The sequence below is a fragment of the Bubalus bubalis genome, chromosome 23 (assembly GCF_019923935.1).
Source record: "Bubalus bubalis isolate 160015118507 breed Murrah chromosome 23, NDDB_SH_1, whole genome shotgun sequence".
NCBI classification, from domain to species: Eukaryota; Metazoa; Chordata; class Mammalia; order Artiodactyla; family Bovidae; genus Bubalus; species Bubalus bubalis.
In genome coordinates, this window is record NC_059179.1 from 16212241 (window position 1) to 16236633 (window position 24393).

At 40.2% G+C, this 24393-nt stretch overlaps 1 protein-coding gene across 3 annotated transcripts in view; it reads left to right on the top strand.

Moving 5' to 3' along the window:
• Nucleotides 1-2367: 2367 nt before the first annotated feature.
• LOC102401059 (cytochrome P450 2C18) overlaps nucleotides 2368-24393 on the top strand; it is a 44172-nt gene continuing 22146 nt past the window's right edge. Inside the window, exons 1-6 of one of the 3 annotated variants that reach the window (XM_025274101.3) lie at nucleotides 2368-2535; nucleotides 10081-10243; nucleotides 10416-10565; nucleotides 13703-13863; nucleotides 18673-18849; nucleotides 23209-23350. In XM_025274101.3, coding sequence (XP_025129886.3) covers nucleotides 2368-2535; nucleotides 10081-10243; nucleotides 10416-10565; nucleotides 13703-13863; nucleotides 18673-18849; nucleotides 23209-23350 — 961 coding nt within the window. Of the gene's footprint in view, nucleotides 2536-10080; nucleotides 10244-10393; nucleotides 10566-13702; nucleotides 13864-18672; nucleotides 18850-23208; nucleotides 23351-24393 lie in introns of all 3 variants that reach the window. The other 2 variants (XM_045164109.1, XM_044935115.2) reach the window with 2 other exon arrangements.

Consider the following 24393-nt stretch of genomic DNA (forward strand, 5'->3'; position numbering starts at 1 on the left):
TAGAACAGACTAGTGGTTACCAGTGAGGAGAGGGAAGGGAGGGAGCGGTAATACGAGGGTGTGGGGTTAAGAGGCACAAACTACGATGTATCAAATAAGCTACAAGGACGTGTTGTACAACCCAGGGGATATAGCCAATTTTTATAACTATAAATGAAGTATAGCCTTGAAAAGCTGCACATCACTATATAGTACATCAACTATACTTCAATAAAAAAACAAATATGATGATCTTATGAATGTCTTTGTACAACCATTACTGTTAGTGATGTAGTAATGCGCACGATTCCAGTCACATGTAGCTTCTCAACCACTAAATGTTATTTGAGATGGTTCTGGGCTACGAGCTGTTCAATGAAGTCTTTGTCTTCCATCTTCCACTGAATCCACACCTTTTGTTCTATCTAAAATCTCCCTTTCTTGAGGTGTGTACTTCATTCCATCATGTCTGACAATGACAGAATGAAGAAAGCAACCAAAGCCCCTGTACCTGGACGTGACTGAGAGGTGGGGGAGGTCAAGTTTTCTCAAGGCTTGACCCCTCAGTTTTCTGAGACTGCCTTTCCTTAGTACCTGAGCAAGTTTCACCTTGGTAGTGATGGAGAGGGACAAATTCCTATCTTTTATGTCTTCTCTTGAGACACCATGATCCTTTGATCTTTGCATCAAATGAGGAGCATCTATTTAGTGTGAGCTTGTTATTCTGTGAACACCCACTGGGGTATGCATTCGGAGAAACTAATGTTTAGGGGCTTTGGTTTTTCATTTTCCTAAAATTGTTCTTGAGGCAGCTGTGGTATAAACCACGGTGTACCACAATGGGCATTAGAGGACTATTAGTTCAAATACCAGTTCAGTTCAGTTCAGTCGCTCAGTCGTCTCTGACTCTTTGCTACCCAATGAACTGCAGCACGCCAGGCCTCCCTATCCATCACCAACACCCAGAGTCCACCTAAACCCATGTCCATTGAGTCAGTGATGCCATCCAACCATCTCATCCTCTGTTGTCCTCTTCTCCTTCTGCCCTCAATCTCTCCCAACATCAGGGTCTTTTCCAATGAGTCAACGCTTCGCATGAGGTGGCCAAAGTATTGGAGTTTCAGCTTCAACATCAGTCCTTCCAATGAACACCCAGGACTGATTTCCTTTAGGATGGACTGGTTGGATCTCCTTGCAGTACAAGGAACTCTCAAGAGTCTTCTCCAACACCACAGTTCAAAAGTATCCATTCTTCAGTGCTCAGCTTTCTTTATAGTCCAACTCTCACATCCATACATGACTATTGGAAAAACCATAGCCTTGACTAGACAGACCTTTGTTGGCAAAATGAGGTCTCTGCTTTTTAATATGCTGTCTAGGTTGGTCATAGCTTTTCTTCCAAGGAGTAACTGTCCTTTAATTTCATGGCCTCAGTCACCATCTGCAGTGATTTTGAAGCCCAAGAAAATAAAGATTAAAAGATTAAAACTGGTTCAAATAACAGCTGTGTCATTTATTAGCTGTGGGACACTGGACACATCTTGTGTTCTCTATGAATAATTTCCCTTTCCCCATTTGAAAAAGAAAAATTAAAAATTTTTTCTTCTAGTGATATTTTTGAGGGGAGGGGGAGGATAATTTAATGGTTGCTGCTGCTGCTGCTGCTAAGTTGCTTCAGTAGTGTCTGACTCTGTGCGACCCCATAGATGGTAGCCCACCAGGCTCCACCATCCCTGGGATTTTCCAGGCAAGAGTACTGGAGTGGGTTGCCATTGCCTTCTCCAATTTAGTGGTAAAATATGTAAATTTACTTTTAGCTAAGAACTTGATACATGTTTAGACCTTCAAGATGTATGAGTTATATTACCTGGTTTATGTTTAAGAAGCTATAATGTTAGTACGGTACAGTAAAATATTTCAAAAGGCTTTCATTTTCAAGGACAAATATATTAGTATCTGATAAAGCATTAAAGGATAAGCATTTTGTAATATACAACATTTGCCCTCAAAGTCATAAATTCTCAACTGGTTACTAATCAAAGAATCCAGAATGTTGAGCAAATTTTTGATTAAATCATTTATTAGTTCACTAGTCATCAACCTCCTGGAGTGTTTAAAGAAAAACTCACCAGGTTGTTCCACCCCTGACTTGTTAAACTGGAATGCTCAGATGGGTCATTAAAAAAAAAAAAAACGGCAAGAGCAAAACAAACAGCACCATATTTTAATCTTTATTGCAGGGCTAACGTCCCTTCAAAAGAGAGATTAAAGTAGACCTAGCTGACTGTTCACTTTCTGAGTTAGAGGCACAGGTTGAATTAGCAGGGACTGTTATAAAAGCTTTAGGTTTCAGGCTCACAGTCTTCTGAGTAAGAAGAGAAGGCGCCAATGGATCTGGCTGTGGTCCTGGTGCTCTGTCTCTCCTGTCTGCTTCTCCTCTCACTCTGGAAACAGAGCTCTGGGAAAGGGAAGCTACCGCTGGGCCCCACTCCTCTCCCGATTCTTGGAAATATCCTACAGTTAGATGTTAATAACATTGGCAAATCCTTAAGCAATGTAAGTAGGTTTTATGTTCCTCCAGTGGCTTGCAAAGGGAAAGTAAGTGAACATCTGCTCTAAAAAATATATATAAAAATACATTACAATATCTTAAAATTACTAAAATATGTCATTTTAAAGCAAATACTCCAGTGGAATATTACTTTTTGTCTGTCACTGTCAAGAAGAGTGGAAAGCATTTCTTGAGTAGAGAAACATGTAGGTCTCTGTATAACTGAATCAAAATGATAACGTGGCAAAAGATTGGAGTATTGCTTCTCTTCTTTGTTTCACCACATTTGCTATGATTTTTGGCTGAAGATAAATGATAAGGGAAGTGTTTTGTGATTAGCGATGTCATTCAAGAAGTCATCAATTATATAAACTGCGTGTTTTGTTCAGAATAACCATGAAAATTTAACTTCTGTGAAGAAGTGAACTATGCCTGATGTTAAGGAAATAGCTTGGGATCAGGACAAATATGAGTGAATGAAAGGAAAAAGTCATTATTCAGAGCCAGCTGGGTGGTAACAAAATCCTTTTGGATTCTGCACAAAGCTGCTTTCTTCAAGACATGATGCTAGATGAAAGTAATTGTTCTTTCATGAGCTGCTGCGTGTCCTGGCACTGACTCTGTGATGCTTGCTTGCTTCCTGTCAGTAATAGCAGCGGATCTTAAATTGGGCTGGGCATTTGAATCACTGAGGGTGGTTTTTAAAAATGTAGATTTCTAGTATTTATTACTGCTGAGTCAGAATTCCCATGGGATGAGCTTTACAAGTGACCTGGAAGCAGTCAGTTGTATATTGGTTCTGAGGTAGGCACGGGGTCACCAATAAATGTCTTAGGCACTAAGATCAACTAAGCATGTTGAAATTTGGGTCTTCTCTTTAGTAAAAATTTCTCCGAAGAAAACATACAGATGGCCATAGACACATGAAAAGATGCTCAACATCACTATTAGAGAAATGCAAATCAAAACTACAGTGAGATATCACCTCACACTGGTCCAAATGGCCTAAATAATAAAGAGTCTACAAATAACAAATGTTGGAGACGATGTACAGAAAAGAGAACATTCCTACACTGTTGGTAGGAATGAAAACTAGTGCAGCCACTATGGAAAACAGTATGGAGGGTTCTCAGGAAACTAAAAATAGAATCACCACATGATCCAGCAAATCAATCCTGGACATAACACCCAGAAAAACTATAGTTCAAAGAGATCCAGAGATCAAATTGCCAACATCCGATGGATCATGGAAAAAGCAAGAGAATTCCAGAAAAACATCTATTTCTGCTTTATTGACTATGCCAAAGGCTTTGACTGTGTGGATCACGGTAAACTGTGGGAAATTCTGAAAGAGATGGGAATACCAGACCACCTGACCTGCCTCTTGAGAAATCTGTATGTAGGTCAAGAAGCAACAGTTAGAACTGGACATGGAACAACAGACTGGTTCCAAATAGGAAAAGGAGTACGTCAAGGCTGTATATTGTCACCCTGCTTATTTAACTTATATGCAGAGTACATCATGAGAAATGCTGGGCTGGAAGAAACACAAGCTAGAATCAAGATTGCCAGAGAAATATCAATAACCTCAGATATGCAGATGACACCACCCTTATGGCAGAAAGTGAAGAGGAACTCAAAAGCCTCTTGATGAAAGTGAAAGCGGAGAGTGAAAAAGTTGGCTTAAAGCTCAACATTCAGAAAACGAAGATCATGGCATCTGGTCCCATCACTTCATGGGAAATAGATGGGGAAACAGTGAAAACAGTGTCAGACTTTATTTTGGGGGGCTCCAAAATCACTGCAGATGGTGACTGCAGCCATGAAATTAAAAGACGCTTACTCCTTGGAAGAAAAGTTATGACCAACCTAGACAGCATATTGAAAAGCAGAGACATTACTTTGCCAACAAAGGTCCATCTAGTCAAGGCTATGGTTTTTCCTGTGGTCATGTATGGATGCGAGAGTTGGACTGTGAAGAAAGCTGAGCGCCAAAGAATTGATGCTTTTGAACTGTGGTGTTGGAGAAGACTCTTGAGAGTCCCTTGGACTGCAAGGAGATCTAACCAGTCCATTCTGAAGGAGATCAGCCCTGGGATTTCTTTGGAAGGAATGATGCTAAAGCTGAAACTCCAGTACGTTGGCCACCTCATGCGAAGAGTTGACTCATTGGAAAAGACTCTGATGCTGGGAGGGATTGGGGGCAGGAGGAGAAGGGGATGACAGAGGATGAGATGGCTGGATGGTATCACTAACTCAATGGATGTGAGTCTGAGTGAACTCTGGGAGTTGGTGATGGAGAGGGAGGCCTGGCGTGCTGCGATTCATAGGGTCGCAAAGAGATGGACACAACTGAGCAACTGAACTGAACTGAACTGATTACACGACTGAGCGACTGAACTGAACTGAACTGAACTATTACATCTCCATTTCTGCATATGAAGTGACTTGTTCCAAGTAATTTCCAGGTAGTAAAACACCTAGAATTTGAACTCTAAAGCCATGCTTTTGGGACTGTAAGATTTTCTAGAATAAATCTGATTGTAAACCATTTTGTGTTTATGTTTCACTAGATCCTCAGGGGAAAAAGGGGTCCTTACCTTGATTTTTCAGATTTTAGAAACATTTCCGGAGGATCAACTTGTCTAGTGAATGTAGAGCTTAATTTAACTAAAGTCTTGATTCCAAACCCTTTAAATCTGACCTAAAATTTTTTATTCCTTTTTATCTTTCAATATACGCATATAATTGTCCTGTATTCTATCTTGTTGGCTCCTTTTCAGTTCATCTCAAATTGCAATCTGCCTGGGGACAGAATTTGAAACTTAAAACTAAATGTTTATAAATTTATAAAGTATTGCTACCTTTTTTACTAAGCAAAAAAAAAAAAAAAAAAAAGTTAGGAGTAGATTTAATTCTATGGAACCCAGGAAAGGGACTTGAAAACTGAATAAGAAACTTTCTGAAAAGTCAAGTACTGACTTTTGTTCTCTTCTTTGAAAAGAAACTATTAATATTTCTACCATAATTTCTAATGCCAACTATGGCTTCCTTTAACATTTCTCCTGTTTTAAGGAGAACTATATTAGCTTCCTAAACAACAAAAAAATCCAGTGAGATATACACCTGATATAAAAGTACCCACAGTTTCTTATACTGTCTCTTTTTCATTGTTCTTGTCTTCAAAAACAGAAAGAAGGACAGGACAGGAAAAATAGCATTTAGGCTTTAATGTAAAGTAATTATTAAAAGAGATTAGCCCTGGAAATCATACTTCTCTGTGGTAGCCCTTAACATTTAAGTATCAGGAAATAAAATATCCCACTATTACACAAACAGAACCAACTTATATAAATAATGAAATTACTCACCTGTGAGGCCTAGAGTATACTCCCTTCTCTGTGGTTTGATTTACATAAGGGAAGAATGTAAGTTCGTCTGTCTTGAGAATGAATGAAGGATATGTTTGTTTGAACCACTGAAAGGAGTTTTCTTAATGGCTGAAGCCATTTTATAATGTAGAAATCCTTTTTCCTATTTTGAGTAACGAAAGGCCATTCTTAATATGGTGTCCAACAACTAAAACAATCTGAGGATTTGTTACTTGTCTGTGATGTAAACTGACTCCCCCTTCCCTTACCATCTGCTGCCCTCGGGGACTCTTTGGTAGGCGTTTGCTTTACAGCATGCAGGGGCTTGCCCAGTGACTCAGTGGTAAAGAATCCACCTGCAATCAAGGAGATGCAGGAGATGCCAGTTCGATCCTTGCGTGGGGAAGATCTCCTGGAGGAGGGCATGGCATCCACTCTAGTATTCTTGCTGGGATGATCCCCTGGACAGAGGAGCCTGGTGGGCTGCAGGTCATAGGGTCGCAAAGAGCCAGACACGACTGAAGTAACCAAGTACACAGCATGTATCTAGGACGCTTGTTCCTAGAACTGGCTGCCCACTGCCACTAGGAAGTCTACCAGGTGATGCTTCTGGTGCCAGGCCGAATTGTCCGCCACCTCAGAGCTGCTGGTGGTCCATTAGTGAGGAGCTGCTGGTGATCAGCCACCCGGGCTGGGATTCCAGACTCAGGAGGAGCACATTGCTTTGCACTTGATCCATTTCCAGCACCTCGTGCTCAGTGGTACCACCGCTCAGGTGTCCCAGGCTCCCACTGGCACCTCCCCCCAGTGCAATCGCTTTGTGGCCCAATTGGTGATGGGCACCGCCATCTTCATGGTGTCCTGTTACAAGTTGCTGCTGCTGCTGCTGCTAAGTCGCTTCAGTCGTGTCCGTCTCTGTGCAACCCCATAGACTGCAGCCCACCAGGCTCCCCTGTCCCTGGGATTCTCCAGGCAAGAACATTGGAGTGGGTTGCCATTTCCTTCTCCAATTCATGAAAGTGAAAAGTGAAAGTGAAGTTGCTTGGTTGTGTCTGATTCTTAGCGACCCCACGGACTGCAGCCTACCAGGCTCCTCCGTCCATGGCAGGAGGAGCATTTTCATTTCCTCCGTCCATTTTCTAGGCAAGAGTACTGGAGTGGGGTGCCATTGCCTTCTCCACTGTTACAAGTTACTGAACGTAATTCCCTGTGCTGTACAGTAAGCCTTGTTGCTTTTCTGTCTCATGTATAGTAGTTTGTATCTGTTAATCTCTTACCCCTAATTTGTCCCTCACCCACTTTGGTTACCCACAAATTTGTTTTCTGTGTCTGTGAGTCTGTTTACAATTTGTATATAGATTCATTTGTATTTTTTTAAGATTCTCTGTATAAGCGATATCATGTAGTATTTTTCTTTTTCTGACTTAGTTCAGTTCAGTTCAGTCGCTCAGTCATGTCCGACTCTTTGCGACCCCATGTATCGCAGCACGCCAGGCCTCCCTGTCCATCACCAACTCCCAGAGTTCACTCAGATTCACGTCCATAGAGTCAGTGATGCCATCCAGCCATCTCATCCTCTGTCGTCCTCTTCTCCTCCTGCCCCCAATCCCTCCCAGCATCACAGTCTTTTCCAATGAGTCAACTCTTTGCATGAGGTGGCCAAAGTACTGGAGTTTCAGCTTTAGCATCATTCCTTCCAAAGAAATCCCAGGGCTGATGACTTCAGAATGGACTGGTTAGATCTCCTTGCAGTCCAAGGGACTCTCAAGAGTCTTCTCCAACACCACAGTTCAAAAGCATCAATTCTTCGGCACTCAGTTTTCTTCACAGTCCAACTCTCACATCCATACATGACCACTGGAAAAATTATAGCCTTGACTAGACAGACCTTTGTTGGCAAAGTAATGTCTCTGCTTTTCAATATGCTGTCTAGGTTGGTCATAACTTTTCTTCCAAGGAGTAAGCATCTTTTGATTTCATGGCTGCAGTCACCATCTGCAGTGATTTTGGAGCCCCCCAAAATAAAGTCCGACACTGTTTCCACTGTTTCCCCATCTATTTCTGACTTAGTTCACTAAGCTTATTCTCTAGGCCCATCTGTGTTGCTGCAACATTTTATTGTTTTTTTTTTTTTTTATGGCTTAGCAATATTCCATTGTATGTATATACCACATATACTTAAGCCATTTATCTGTTAAGGGCACTTGGGTTGCTTCTATGTCTTGGCTATTGTAAGTAGTGCTGTTGTGAACATTGGGATGCGTTATCTTTTTGAATTAGACTTCCATTTTTTTTTTCTTGGTATATACCCAAGAGTGAAATTGCTGGATTATATGGTAGTTTTATTTTTAGTTTTTAAAGGAATTTCCACACTGTTCTCCTTAGTGGCTGCACCAATGTACACTCCCACCAACAGTGTAAGAGGCTTCCCTTTCCTCCACACCCTCTTCAGCATTTAGCACTTGTAGACATTTCGATGATAACCACAATGGTACCTCATTGTGCTTTCAATTTTCACTTCTCTAATTGTTAGTGATTTTTTTTTGATTGTTAGTGATTTAAAGAATCTTTTCATTGCATGTTGGCCATCTGTAGGTGCTTCTTCAGAGAAAGGTCTATTTAGGTCTTCTGCCTTATTATGCTGAGATATGTTCCCTCTATACCCACTTTAGTGAGAGTGCTTTTTTCCCCTCATGAATGGATGTTGAATTATCATACTTATAAATCCCAAAGAAAGGCAATGCCAAAGAATGCTCAAACTACTGCACAGTTGCACTCATCTCACTCGCTAATAAAGTAGTGCTCAAAATTCTCCAAGCCAGGCTTCAAGCCGTTTGTGAACTGTGAACTTCCAGATGTTCAAGATGGATTTAGAAAAGGCAGAGGAACCAGAGATCAAATTGCCAACATCCATTGGATCACTGAAAAAGCAAGAGAGTTCCGGAAAAACATCTACTTCTGCTTTATTGACTATGCCAAAGCCTTTGACTGTGTGGACCACAATAAACTGTGGAAAATTCTGAATGAGATGGGAATACAGACCACCTGACCTGCCTCTTGAGAAGTCTATACTCAGATCAAGAAGCAACAATTAGAACTGGACATGGAACAACAGACTGGTTCCAAATGGAACCAGAGTAAAAGAGTACCTCAAGGCTGTATATTGTCACCCTGCTTATTTAACTTATATGCAGAATACATCATGAGAAACACTGGACTGGATGAAGCACAAGCTGGAATCAAGATTACTGGGAGAAATACCCATAACCTCAGATATGCAGATGACACCACCCTTATTGCAAAAAGCGAAGAAGAACTAAAAAGCCTTTTGATGAAAGTGAAAGAGGAGAGTGAAAAAGTTGGCTTAAAACTCAACATTCAGAAAACTAAGATCATGGCAACTGGTCCCATCACTTCATGGCAAATAGATGGGGAAACAGTGGAAACAGTGACAGATTTTATTTTTGGGGGCTCCAAAATCACTGAAGATGGTGACTGCAGCCATGAAATTAAATGATGCTTGCTCCTTGGAAGAAAAGTCATGACCAACTTAGATAGCATATTCAAAAGCAGAGACATTACTTTGCCAGCAAAGGTCTGTCTAGTCAAAGCTATGGTTTTTACAGTGATCATGTATGGATGTGAGAGTTGGACTATAAAGAAAGCTGAGCACTAAAGAACTGATGCTTTTGAACTGTGGTGTTGGAGAAGACTCTTAAGAGTCCTTTGGACTGCAAGGAGATCCAACCAGTCCATCCTAAAGGAAATCAGTCCCAAATATTTGTTGGAAGGACTGATGCTGAAGCTGAAATTCCAGTACTTTGGCCACCTGATGTGAAGAACTGATTCATTGGAAAAGACCCTGATGGGAAAAGATTGAAGTAGAGAGGATGAGATGGTTGGATGGCATCAGCGACTCAATGGACAGGAATTTGAGTAAACTCCAGGAGTTGGTGATGGACAGGGAGGCCTGGCATGCTGCAGTCCATGGGGTCGCAAAGAGTTGGACATGATAGTGACTGAACTGATACTGATATATAAGATCCAGAAATGTTTGTAGTTAGGTGTGGGAGAATAAATTATCAACAATATGATGATAATAACAGTCTTAATCATGAGCAAAATAGACCACATTGTGACTTCTTTTGCTAATATTTGCATTTTCTTTCCATTTCCCAGCTCTCAAACACCTATGGCCCTGTGTTCACAGTGTATTTTGGCTTGAGGCCCACTGTTGTGTTGCATGGGTATGAAGCAGTGAAAGAAGCCCTAATTGATCAGGGAGAAGAATTTTCTGGAAGAGGCAATCTCCCAATGTCTCAAAGAGTTAATAAAGGATATGGTAGGTGTGCATGTGCATGTGTCCAACCTTGGTAATGGGGGTGGGAGAATGGAAAAGAGGAGTTTGAAGAACCCCCTCAGCAGAGCTTGGTCCATCTCTGAGGCTGCCAAGTGTCAGCTCACTCTTCCTCCTCTAGGGCCTCCCTCCTAGTCTCTGTTTCCCCTCCGGGCAGGAATCATTTTCAGCAACGGGAAGAGATGGAAGGAGGTCCGACGCTTCTCCCTCATGACCCTGCGGAATTTCGGGATGGGCAAGAGGAGCATCGAGGACCGTGTTCAAGAGGAAGCGCGCTGCCTGGTGGAGGAGTTGAGAAAAACCAATGGTGGGTGATTCTATGCTCGGTAATTCTGACCTCAGCAGACCGCTCACTTCTCCAGGGACGCCCTTGGAAACATTTCAGGGGCCGTCACATCTTGCATATGGTTCCTGGTTTTCAGCCCTCGCATGGAGAAGAGAGAGAGAAAGGAGAGAGCCAAGAGGGCTTTTGTGTATCTATGCTTGTTGTGTGTGTACACCCAGGATGGAGCATATAGTGTGGATTAAAGGTCATTTAATCCTATTCTGATTTGAAATTTTTGTTTTCAGATCATTAGGACATGAAGGTAGGAGGTTTTGAGTCTCTCTCTCTCTCTCTTTTTTTTTTTTTTGTGCGTTAGAGAGCAATTCCCCGCCCCCCCCCAGTGTCAGTTTGGGTGATCTATTCCAGAATATTTCATCAGGGAATACTTGTCAAGTGGACACGGTGGGAATGAATTCATCATGCCCCTCTGGAGGGCATGTACTTTCACTTAATTGGCCTGTATTTGTATGGTCAACCTTACTCAGATGCCTGAGGGTTTCTTCAGACACTCATTGCCTACAGTTCTAGCCAGTAATGATACTTTTCTATGGTTCTAATTACTTAGGTATCCTTCAGTGCAGGCCTCATCTATTGTGATTTCCTTGTAAACAACTGTTTTAAAATTATCACCTTGAGTTATTTAATGTTGCTTCTAAATTACAGTATTGTTTTATGAATTCTAAGAAATAGATGCTATAGAATAATCCTAAAGTTTACACAAATACGAGGTTATAAAATGATTTATTTGAATAACCCTGTGTACGAGACAGCAAAAGAGACACTGATATATAGAACAGTCTTATGGACTCTGTGGGAGAGGGAGAGGGTGGGAAAATTTGGGAGAATGGCATTGAAACATGTATGATATCATGTATGAAACGAGTTGCCAGTCCAGGTTCGATGCATGATACTGGATGCTTGGGGCTAGTGCACTGGGACAACCCAGAGGGATGGTATGGGGAGGGAGGAGGGAGGAGGGTTCAGGATGGGCAACACATGTATACCTGTGGCGGATTCATTTTGATATTTGGCAAAACTAATACAATTATGTAAAGTTTAAAAATAAAATAAAATTTAAACAAAAGATTTATTTGGATTTTAGCCTGCCTTCCTAATTAGTTTCTTCTAACTTCAACTTTCTCTTTACATTTATCTCCCCTCCCTTTCTGGTAAAGAATCTGCCTGCAGTGTTGGAGACCTGGGTTCAATCCCTGGGTTGGGAAGATCCCCTGGAGAAGGGAAAGGCTACCCACTCCAATATTCTGGCCTAGAGAATTCCATGGACTGTATAGTCCATGGGGTTGCAAAAAGTCGGACATGACTGAGAGACTTTCACTTTCCTTTTCCCATGTTTTGTATTTTCCATATTTTATGATACTTTGACATCTTGGAAGGCCTTGCAGACCTGGGGAGCAACTGCCTCTCCCAGGGTTAGTTAATCCTGAGATAGAGCATCACATCTTTTCTATGAGCGTGCCTTTGATTTTTAAGCCAACCATCCAGAGCCCATACCCTCTGGATCCCTACTTTATGAAACCCTCACACACCAAGCCAATATTCTCCCTGCCCTAAATTAACCCAAGGCATTATGGGACAACCAGGGATCATCCCTACTGCCTAGCTGCTGCTACTGCTGCTAAGTCACTCCAGTCGTGTCTGACTCTGTGTGACCCCATAGACGGCAGTCCACCAGGCTCCACCGTCCCTGAGATTCTCCAGGCAAGAACACTGGAGTGGGTTGCCATTTCCTCCTCCAATGCGTGAAAGTGAAAAGTGAAAGTGAAGCTGCTCAGTCGTGTCCGACTCTTTGAGACCCCCCGTAGACTATAACCTACTAGGCTCCTCCGTCCATGGGATTCTCCAGGCAAGAGTACTGGAGTGGGATGCCATTGCCTTCTCCCTACTGCCTAGAGCCCTCTGAAATTATCCAAACTATCCAATCCTAAGGTTAGTTAGCATACTGACCCCACCTTGCTCATTTCTTCCGTGAAACCCCTGTGAAAGCTCTGCTCCATGCTGTCTCCTGACCAATCTTGGTGCTTCCCCATGTGGCCCTGGGTGGTGTTCCCCTCCTCTTGGGAACAAACTATCTTCTCTATGGCTATCATCTCCTGATCTGTTGACCTTATCATGTGAATAAAAATAAAACCCCAAGTACATTTTAAAACAATTGGGTTTGGGATTAAAACTCTTAGGGTAATTTTTCACCCCTACTGCTAGCTGTACTGATTTATGAAGCGCTTGTCACAATGAATCTTATTTTCAGTCTGGATTCCAAACTATCTGCTTTGTAAGTCTTCCTCTCCAGTGACCTGATAGGAAAGATTAAAAATCAGATTTTAGTCGTCACACACATGGACATTTCATTTTAACCTTTCTTGTTTGCTTTGTGATTGAAGTTTGAAGTGGAGAATTCTTACTTTTATTTTAGGCAAACAAATCTTAGAGTTTGCAGTTTATTTGTGTTACTTTTTCTTCTCATACAGTGTGGATGACTTTTACTCATTTTTCCATAATCTTTCTCTCAAATCTCTTCCCTTCCTGATCCTACCAGTCATTCCTTCAACTATTTATTATATATAAAAGGTTCCCAGGTTCCTAAATATTTTTTCCTTCTTACATCAGTGCTTAATTGTCTAGCTTACCAGATAGATGTGATTCTGTACTGATAGATAACTTGAATTGTTGTTTTTAACCGGACCTTTAACATTTTTTTCCATTCTTCAAAATAACCAACAATTTGGCTCAAGGCAGTGAAGGAAATGGAGATTTTGGGAACAAGTTATTAAACAAACTAGGATGGCTGAATGATTAGGATTCTGGGCTCTCTCTGCCATGGGCCCATGTTCAGTTTGTGGTTGGTGAGCTAAGATCCCTCAAACTGTGCAGCCCAGCTAAAAAGTTAAAAAAAAAAAAAAGGTCTGTTAAACAAACAAAGGATGGTATGGTCAATTCATGTTAAAGGCAATAATGATGTATTTTAAGCATACTTAAATTTTTGCTGATAAGGGAATTTCTATGTAAATGTTGATTCAGAGATTCTATAATTATCTGTTATCCACAGCAAAGTTTTATATTTATATTTTAACAGTGTTTTATAAATCTTTCCCATTCTTTAGGGTCACCCTGTGATCCCACTTTCATCCTGGGCTGCGCTCCCTGCAATGTGATCTGCTCCATTATTTTCCAAAATCGGTTTGATTATACAGATCAGAATTTTCTTAACTTGCTAGACAAATTTAATGAAAATCTCCAGGTTGCGAGCTCCCCATGGATGCAGGTGAGGTCATGCTCCTTTTTTCCTGAGAAGTCATCTGTGTTCTTTTCTCTGACAAGTTCATAATTCAGTATGGACCAAGCTGTGAAGAGAATGTTTGAAAACTGAACATTTTTTTAATTTATTTATTATTTTTTAATTTAATTTAATTTTTATTTATTTTTAAATTTTATTTTATTTTTAAACTTTACATAATTGTATTAGTTTTGCCAAATATCAAAATGAACCCTCCACAGGTATACATGTGTGCCCCACCCTGAACCCTCCTCCCTCCTCCCTCCCCATACCATCCCTCTGGGTCATCCCAGTGCACTAGCCCCAAGCATCCAGTATTGTGCATCGAACCTGGACTGGCAACTCGTTTCATACATGATATTTTACATGTTTCAATGCCATTCTCCCAAATCTTCCCACCCTCTCCCTCTCCCACAGAGTCCATAAAACTGTTCTATACATTAGTGTCTCTTTTGATGTCTCGTACACAGGGTTATTGTTACCATCTTTCTAAATTCCATATATATGCAGTAGTATACTATATTGGTGTTTTTCTTTCTGGCTTACTTCACTCTGTATAATAGGCTCCAGTTTCATCCACCTCATTAGAACTGATTCAAATGTATTCTTTTTAATGGCTGAGTAATACTCCATTGTGTATATGTACCATAGCTTTCTTATCCATTCATCTGCTGATGGACATCTAGATTGCTTCCATGTCCTGGCTATTATAAACAGTGCTGCGATGAACATTGGGGTACATGTGTTTCTTTCCCTTCTGGTTTCCTCAGTGTGTATGCCCAGCAGTGGGATTGCTGGATCATAAGGCGGTTCTATTTCCAGTTTTTTAAGGAATCTCCACACTGTTCTCCATAGTGGCTGTACTAGTTTGCATTCCCACCAACAGTGTAAGAGGGAAGACTCCACCAGAAAATTACTAGAACTAATCAATGACTATAGTAAAGTTGCAGGATATAAAATCAACACACAGAAATCCCTTGCATTCCTATACACTAATAATGAGAAAACAGAAAGAGAAATTAAGGAAACAATTCCATTCACCATTGCAACGGAAAGAATAAAATACTTAGGAATATATCCACCTAAAGAAACTAAAGACCTATATATAGAAAACTATAAAACACTGGTGAAAGAAATCAAAGAGGACACTAACAGATGGAGAAATATACCATGTTCATGGATTGGAAGAATCAATATAGTGAAAATGAGTATACTACCCAAAGCAATTTATAGATTCAATGCAATCCCTATCAAGCTACCAACAGTATTCTTCACAGAGCTAGAACAAATAATTTCACAATTTGTATGGAAATACAAAAAACCTCAAATAGCCAAAGCAATCTTGAGAAAGAAGAATGGAACTGGAGGAATCAACCTACCTGACTTCAGGCTCTACTACAAAGCCACAGTTATCAAGACAGTATGGTACTGGCATAATTTTATTTTATTTTTAAACTTTACAATATTGTATTAGTTTTGCCAAATATCAAAATGAATCCGCCACAGGTATACCTGTGTTCCCCATCCTGAACCCTCCTCCCTCCTCCCTCTCCATACCTTCCCTCTGGCTCGTCCCAGTGCACCAGCCCCAAGCATCCAATATCGTGCATCGAACCTGGACTGGCAACTCGTTTCATACATGATATTATACATGTTTCAATGCCATTCTCCCAAATCTCCCCACAATCTCCCTATATTTATTTTTATTTTATTATTATTATTATTTTTTACTTTACAATATTGTATTGGTTTTGCCATACATCAACATGCATCCGCCATGGGTGTACACGTATTTTCCATCCTGAACCCCCCTCCCACCTCCCTCCCCATACCATCCCTCTGGGTCATCCCAGTGCACCAGCCCCAAGCTTCCTGTATCCTGCATAGAACCTGGACTGGCGATTCGTTTCTTATGTGATATTATACATGTTTTAATGCCATTCTCCTAAATCATCCCCCCTCCCTCTCCCAGAGTCCAAAGGACTGTTCTATACATCTGTGTCTCTTTTGCTGTCTTGTATTCAGGGTTGTCGTTACCATCTTTCTAAATTCCATATATATGCGTTAGTATACTGTATTGGTGTTTTTCTTTCTGGCTTACTTCACTCTGTATAATAGGCTCCAGTTTCATCCACCAATGTGGCAACTGGGAATCAGATTTTCCCCTCTTTGTTTTTTTTTTTTTTTTTTAGTTTGATATAGCTTCTGTTTGTTTGACTTTTGCTGCTGCTGCTGCTGTGTCGCTTCAGTTGTGTCTGACTCTGTGTGACCCCATAGACGGCAGCCCACCAGGCTCCCCGTCCCCGGGATTCTCCAGGCAAGAACACTGGAGTGAGTTGCCATTTCCTTCTCCAATGCATGAAAGTGAAAAGTGAAAGTGAAGTCGCTCAGTCGTGTCCGACTCCTAGCGACCCCATGGACTGCACCCTACCAGGTTCCTCTGTCCATGGGATTTTCTAGGCAAAAGTACTGGAGTGGGGGTGCCATTGCCTTCTCCATTGACTTTTGCAAGCTGTAGCTATTCATTTATTTAGTGACTTTTCTAAACTGTTTTGGCACAATCTCTTTTTTTTTTTGTCTAGTGTGGTTGCTGAAATTTCTGTTCCTTTAGCTTATTATGTTCAGCTAGTATTTGAATAGAGTTTTTTGATTTTTTTTTTTGCTTTTCTCTTTTTAAAAAATTGAATAAAATATTCTTTAAAATCTATAGTGCTTTACAGTTTTCAGAAGTTTCACACACAAGATTTCATATAATCCCATAAAACCCTTTTTATCCCCCTCACTACCCTTGTGTTGCCCCTCCATCCTCTCCTCTCCCTCTATAGCTTGTTTTCATATCTGTGAGTCTGTGGATAGCAATGCCATTGAATGTGAGGATCCTAAGAGAAGAAAGGTGAGACAAAGAGATGGAGATGGAGATAGAGAGGAAGGGAGGAAAGAAGAAAGGGAGAAAGGGAGGAAATAAAGGGAAGGAAATGACTCCTAGATTTGTCCTTGTGTGTTTAGTTGGTCAGTCATGTCCGACTCTTTGTGATCCCATGGACTGTACCTGCAAGGCTCCTTCATCCATGGAATTTCCCAGGCTTTTCCCAGTATCCTGGCTTTTCCCAGGGATTTCCCAGTATCCCAAGGATACTGTGGTGGGTTGCCATTTCCATCTCCAGGGGATCTTCCTGACCCAGGGACTGAACCTTTGCATTGGCAGGTGGGTTCTCTTACCACTGAGCCGCCTGGGAATCCTTTAGCCAGATTATTCTCAACTCTGTCTTGTTCTTTGCTTGTTGCTTGCACTCAGCCTAGAGATCAGCCAGAGGTGATAGCTTAGTCTCTTCTTAGGTCTTTTCTTAGCAGGTGTCCTGCCCTGGGCATGTCTATAGCTTTCTGAATTCCTCAGTATACATGGATGCTTTTGAATGTGCTAATTTCTTAAAGGCACTCCCTCCCCAGCTGTTCTTTCTGGAGTTTGGGGCTCTGTTGTGTGCCTTAACTGTAATCCTTTGCTCCAGGCAACTGTGGGTTTTTCATTAATCTTGCCAGGTCTTTGAGACATCCGTACTGTGTTTCCACCCTAAGTTCTAAGTCAGATGAAACAAAAACAAGTTCCTGTGTCAGTGCCTCAGGTGGCCCCAGACAGGTTAGAACACAGATACACAGTTCCTTGTTAGTGAGGTCTGCCCTGGTACCACCAGAATGAGGAAGCAGGCTCCCATACCACAAGCTGCCCTTGTTAAGGCCACTGCCAAGGAAGGAGGTGGGACAAGGAGAAAAAACAATAACAGATCTTTTCTGCTGTTTTTAAGTTGTCTTATCCTTGATTCAACATTTATGTGATTGCTGTAAACCTTGGTGCTCTAGAGTTCTGACAAGTTGATTCTGATAGTTTTTGCTTAATTTTCTGACACTTTTAAGGCCTTCTGAGTTGTCTACTGCATCATTTTTGCTGATGTTATTCTAAGTGAATGTTTGAATGTAACAATCCTGCCTTAGTGTCATAAAGTAAACATCTGGGAAAGGTGGCTGTGCTTTTATTTTACAAAGAAAAGAAAAGCCTGAATATAAAGCTGGAATTCAAGACTCTTGAATCCCTGGCCAGTGGTTTTTTTCTACTACCCCACCAAAATCCAGTTTCCATAAACTACTTTGGTGACTGCCCAAAAGCATGCCCACAGCACTCAATGAAGGTCCAGGCCCTTACTGAAAGGTTTCCATTGTGCACAGGCTTGTCCTCCAATCGCACTTAGTGATTTCCTCATCATATTACTTAGCAGAAATATCCTACTTCAGGAAGAAAGAGAATATCTCTTTCAGAGAGGAAGAAAGTTTGTGAACTGAGATGCCACTGGGAACACTGACCAGGGCAGGGGTGTTTGATACTTTAGTTGGTATCCTAGCTGACCAGGTGATTGGGCTTGGGATGATAAAACTTCCAAACTTCCTTAACCTCTGTCCTCATCTATAAAATGTGCATCATAGTAATTCATCTTACTCTGTATTTCAAGGTTGTAAAGAGGAATTAATTTAGAAAAAGAGAGAATTGACATAAAAATGCTTTAATAACATAAGGTTGTTGTATGAATATAGGAAATTACTGTCAACTTTTATCACCTGGTCAGAGTTTTCTCCCTTAAATACCTCTATCAGCATAAAGAATTATTTTATATGTATAATATAAAAAGCTCCCCCTGAAGATATAGACCATTTTTATTCACTTCAGTTTCTAACCAGGGCTAGGCATATGGTATATATGTCTTCAACATATATTTTTAATTTAATAAACACATATTTTTAATCTTTAAGGTCTGCAACACTTTCCCTATTCTCATCGACTATTTCCCAGGGAGTCATAACAAACTATTTAAAAATTTTGCTTATATAAGAAGCTATGTTTTGGAGAAAGTAAAAGAACATCAAGCAACTCTGGACATTAACAATCCTCGGGACTTCATCGATTGTTTCCTGATCAAAATGGAACAGGTAAAATGTTGATGACAGATTGGTTATCTATTTGCCTGAATTTTTTTGTTCATTAAATTGTTCTGTACTTATTAGGGATGTTTAATGGTTAGAGAAGAAATGCTTGATTAGCACTTTGGGTACTATTTGTGCATGGATCTGGATTGAGCATCATGGGAGATTTAAAATTGAATAGTTAAATAACTGGGATACATGGACCTTGTCTGTTGGGTACTAATAGGCTAGATGAGAAGAAAGAGAACACACATCTCAGGTGAAATGGAAGTGCAGACAAGTGAGAAATACAAAATACTGAGCCATAAAGGGAAAGTGGGTGTGATCATTTCACATAGCATGTGGGAGAGTGAGAAGGAAGGGTTTAGCCTGCTTGGGTTTCCTGTATGTCCTGAAGCTTGACGTATATCTTCAAATATTTGCAATAAGTCATCAGGGAGGGAATTTCAAATTGGTAGAATGATGTCATGAGAGGTTCAGAGGTGTTTGTGGTAGAGACTAGGTGGGTAGAAGAGAGAAGCCTTAACTGAGTGTAACCAAAAATGATTCTGGAAAGATATAGAGTTGGAAGTTGGTGTCCTTCAAGTAAACATGAAAGTTGGCATTAGAAATTTTGATTTTTATCAGGTAGATGTATGAACCAGAACAAAAGTAGAATGCAAATAATTACTGGGGAAGATTATCCTGGGAGTTCTGTAGAATGACCAGTACAATGAGAATGGAGCTCAAGGACCAGCTATGAGATTTTTAATTTCTTTGGACTTTGGCTTGATGAAAGTCTGGAACATGGAAATGCAGAGGATTCTGAAATAAAATCAATCTGTCCATCTTGTCATATTATCAAAGATCCATAAATATTAGTTTTAGTTAGAAGAGAGGATGAGAGCCAAATTATAGGGAGTGTCTGGGAAGTCTCAGTAAAAAGATCAAATTTGTTATCTGAAAAGTTCAACTAAGGAGGGAAAAATTCAGATAGTAAATTTTAATAGTGAATATGATTAGTGGTAGGGTCAAGTTGGAAATTGTGGCAAGAGCAATATAGGTGCCATAAAAAATTTTGTGTAGGTGCAAAGCCATTCTTGAACCGGGGAAAGGCAGGATCCAGTAAAAGCTGTAAAAAGCACTGTAGAAACTAATTCTAGAGAAAGAAATTTCTTCATCTGAGGCCATGATTATTTTATTCAACCACTTTGTAGCACTGGGCAGAAATGAGAAAACAGTTAGTAGGCTAAAATGGCAAGGAGCCAAAGATGCTGATGAAGATGACATTCGAAGAATTGTTCATGGATTTGAACTGGACTGCTCAAATCATGTGTTTTGAACAGAATGAAGGGAAGCACATGGAGTGGCTTAAAGAAACAGGAGGAAGGAAGAAGCAAATCTGCTCTCTGCTTTCTCTGGTGCTTGGGCAATGATTTTTGTCTTTCTGGGGCCCAGTTGATTTGAGAATCTGATTAAGAGTAAGGAAACTGTCCTAGAAAGATGCACCTATATGAGTTTCTGATATTTTGCACATAATTTGAGGGATTCTCATTGTGCTATGAAGTCTCTCCACTAATCCTGGGTTAAGGAGGCTCTAAGATGTCTGGTATTCCATTTAACAGTGGCTGTTTCATCAGTGCTATGTTTAAAACCCTTATTGTTTCTCTGGAGTTCACGATCATATTTATTTTTTTATAGTATATATTTATATATATTTTATCTTTATTCAGTATAATTTATATACCATAACCCTCACACATTCAGTATACAATTCAGTATTTTCACAGAGTTGAACAACTACCACCACAATCAATTTCTGAATATTTTTAGGACCTTGAAAAGAAATCTTATATGCTTTTGGAGTCACCCTCATTCCTCCCCAATCTCCCCAGTTCTAGGCTTCACTAACCTATCTTCCATCTTTATAAGTTTGCTATTCTGGACATTTCATGTTAATGGAATTATACAATATGTGTCTTTTGTGTCTAGCTTCTTTCACTTAATGCTTTCAGGGTTCATTGATAATGTAGCATACATCAGTACTTCATTCCTTTAAATGATTAAATGGCATTTCAGTGTGGATATACCACATTTTGCATATCTGTTTGTTGGTTGATGGACATTTTGGTTCCTTCTATTTTGTTTTTTTTTTTTGAGTTTGTGGACATTTATGTACAACTTTTATGTATGTGTGCATTTGTTAAGTTGCTTCAGTCATGTCCAACTCTTTGCGTCCCTATGGACTGTAGCCTGTCAGCTCCTCTGTCCATGGGATTCTCCAGGCTAGAATACTGGAGTTGGTTGCCATGGCCTGCTCCAGGGGATCTTCCCAAGCCAGGAACTGAACCCATATCTTTTACCCCTGCTGTAATGGCAGGCAGACTCTTTACTACTAGCACCACCTGGGAAGCCCCACAAGTTTTGTATACACATATATTTTAATTTCTCTTGGATATATACCTAGTGATAGAATTGTTGGTGGGCTTCCCAGGTCACACAGTGGCAAAGAATCCCCCTGCCAGTGCGAGAGACACAGGAGATGGGAGTTCAATCCCTGGGTCAGGAAGATCCCCTGGAATAGGAAATGACAATCCACTCCTGTATTCTTGCTTGGGAAGTCCCAAGGACAGAGGAGCCTGGTGGGCTGGAGTCCATGGAGTCACAAAGAGTTGAACACAACTGAGCACAGCACAGACAGATGATAACTTTATATTTAACCTTCAAAGGAAGTGTGGCAGATCAAAGTCTTAATGTAAGAACTGAAGCTATAAATCTCCTAGAAGAAAACTTACACATAAAATTGGCTGCACCATTTTATATACTCACCAGCAGTGTATGAAGCTTACAATTTATTCACATATTTGACAGTGCTTCGAATTATCTGTCTTTTTGATTCTAGCCATCCTAGTAGAATCTGATCCATTTTCACATGGATCATGTTGCATTTGTAGGTCAGTTTGGGAGTAATGCCATCTTAACTTTTAAGTCTTTCAGTAGATGAACATGGGATGTATTTCCATTTATTTAGGTCTTCTTTAATTTCCTTCAGCAAAGTTTTGTATAGGCTAGTTTAGTTTTGATAGGCTATGTGTACATAACCATTGATTCTTCAAATTCACATGAACAGATAGAAATAGCAATAATGATTTATAAGAACTCTACTCTCCTTCTTGGTCTCAGAGTAATTTTGAGTTGACAAACTTAGAAACTGTATGAAGTTGATGTTACCAATGGGGATAACTACTTTTATCTATCAGGTACAACTGTGATAGGGTTAAGTCTATCTTAATGGTGTTGGGTTCTATAATATTGGGCGTGCCACAGGTCACTTGGGGATTATAAGAGCCTTATTAAATTAATGCTAGTCTAGAGGACTGGATAGGAAGAAATGATTATTTTTGGTATGTTCATGACCTCTGTAGTCAGTATTTCAGATTGTCCCATTCTTATAATCAATTTTATGTCACATATATCCCTTCTCTAAACCCACCTTAGTTGTCCTTGTGAAGGGCTTTTACTCTCCCAACTTCCAATTTGTGAGAGCTTTATTCAGTCAATTCCTTATTCTGAGCATCTGCATTCATTTCCTCGCCCAAGCTGCCTATTGCCTCACATCTTGGAATACAGTAGGGGCCGGCCCCATTTTGTCTTTGTATGTGGGATAAATAAACTCACTATTTCTTTAAACCACTGTTAACTTTTTTTTTTATTGGTAGGCAAACACAACTTTAATTGATAGAAACGAGCAAATTAGAGCCATATCTTGAAAAATGTTATAAACCAGAATCAAGAGTTTGAAATTCACTTTTCCTTTTAAACCATTTTATCTGGACTCTGCCTAAAGACACATGAAGAAGTTGAAAATGTGCAAAAGCTAACATAGCAGCACATCCTAGAATATATGACAAAGAAAAAGAATGGATTCACAGAGACTCTTATGTTGGGAAGTCCAGGGCTAGCCATGAAGTACATTGAACTCAAGTGCCTTCCATTTTTCTTCAGCATATTTAAGTATGTAGGTTTCATCTTTATGTTCAGATACTCATGTTTCAAAATGATGACTGCACCACTTCTACGTCTGTATCTGTGTTTGACTATGAAGAAAGAAAGAGAGAAACTGGCATCAGCAAGCCCTTTGGCAAGAAGTAGGTTGCTTCACCAGTGTGCCTGCAAAAGAGGCTTGGAATGAAGTTTTTAGGCAAGCTAGGGAAGAGGAGTAGGAAATCAAGACTGCATCAGCCCAGTCCACACACTTTGCCGGTTGTTGTAGTACTGCACTCGAGTGTCTAGGTTTGTTTAGCTTTGTAACAGTGTGTTATTTTGGATTGATTTTAATTATTTATACTGGCAAACTACCAGATAATTACATCAAATAACTTATAGGAAAAACACAATCAAGAGATGGAGTTTACTTTTGAAAACTTGATAGCATCTGTGTCTGATTTGTTTGGAGCTGGGACAGAGACAACAAGCACCACGCTGAGATATGGGCTCCTCATGCTGCTGAAACACCCAGAGGTCACAGGTATGATAACATGGTGGGCAGGGTGAGTTTTGGGGAAGATATTAGGTCTTCTGTCTTATAATTTCTCTTAGAGAAGCTTTAGTTTTGAAATTTCTTTGCCACCCACTATAAGCTGCCCAAATATTAAAAAAAAAAAAAAAAGATGAAAGTAAGACAAATTTGTATAGTAGGGAGGATTGCTGAGAAAAGTGAAGACAGTATGAGCAGTATCAAAGGCAATAAAGCTATGGATTTCATCAATAAAAAATTCTGGTTAAGTATCTGGACTTCATGGGAAGGGATTTGCAGCAGGCACAACCAGCATAAATTGGCCTACAATGGACTATTAGTTTTCTTAAGAAGTGGCCACTTTGAATGGTAGATATATTTTTACTTAAATCTTTCCCTGTTCTAAATATGCAGCATTATAATGCTAGGGTAGGGAAGATGGGAGCTATATTGTTGAAGTATAGCAGAAATTCTAGAAATCTGGTGAGAAAGCCTGAGAAAATTTTTGGTCTGAGAAGTACTTTAAAAGGTTAGATTTAGAAAAAGATATATGCTATTTAGACAGAAGATGTACCTAAAAGGCCACCTGATGTGAAGAGCTGACTCATTGGAAAAGACCCTGATGCTGGGAAAGATTGGGGGCAGGAGGAGAAGGGGATGACAGAGGATGAGATGGCTGGATGGCATCACCGACTCAATGGGCATGGGTTTGGGTGGACTCCGGGAGTTGGTGATGGACAGGGAGGCCTGGCGTGCTGCGGTTCATAGGATCGCAAAGAGTTGGACACGACTGAGCGACTGAATTGAACTGAACTGTACCTAAAAGAATTTTTTCCCTTTTTAAACATTAAATAAGATAGCATTTCACGTTGCAAATAAACACACACACAATACATATACAACTGCAAACCATACATACATCAGTTATAGAATTTGATTTTTAAAACATCGTACATTATTTTGATATGAAAATAATACTTGATACCTGTTTTTCTTTCTGTGATTGTCGAGACCAGCTCAACAAGCAGGGTTTCCGAAAGTGTGATACGGTGAGA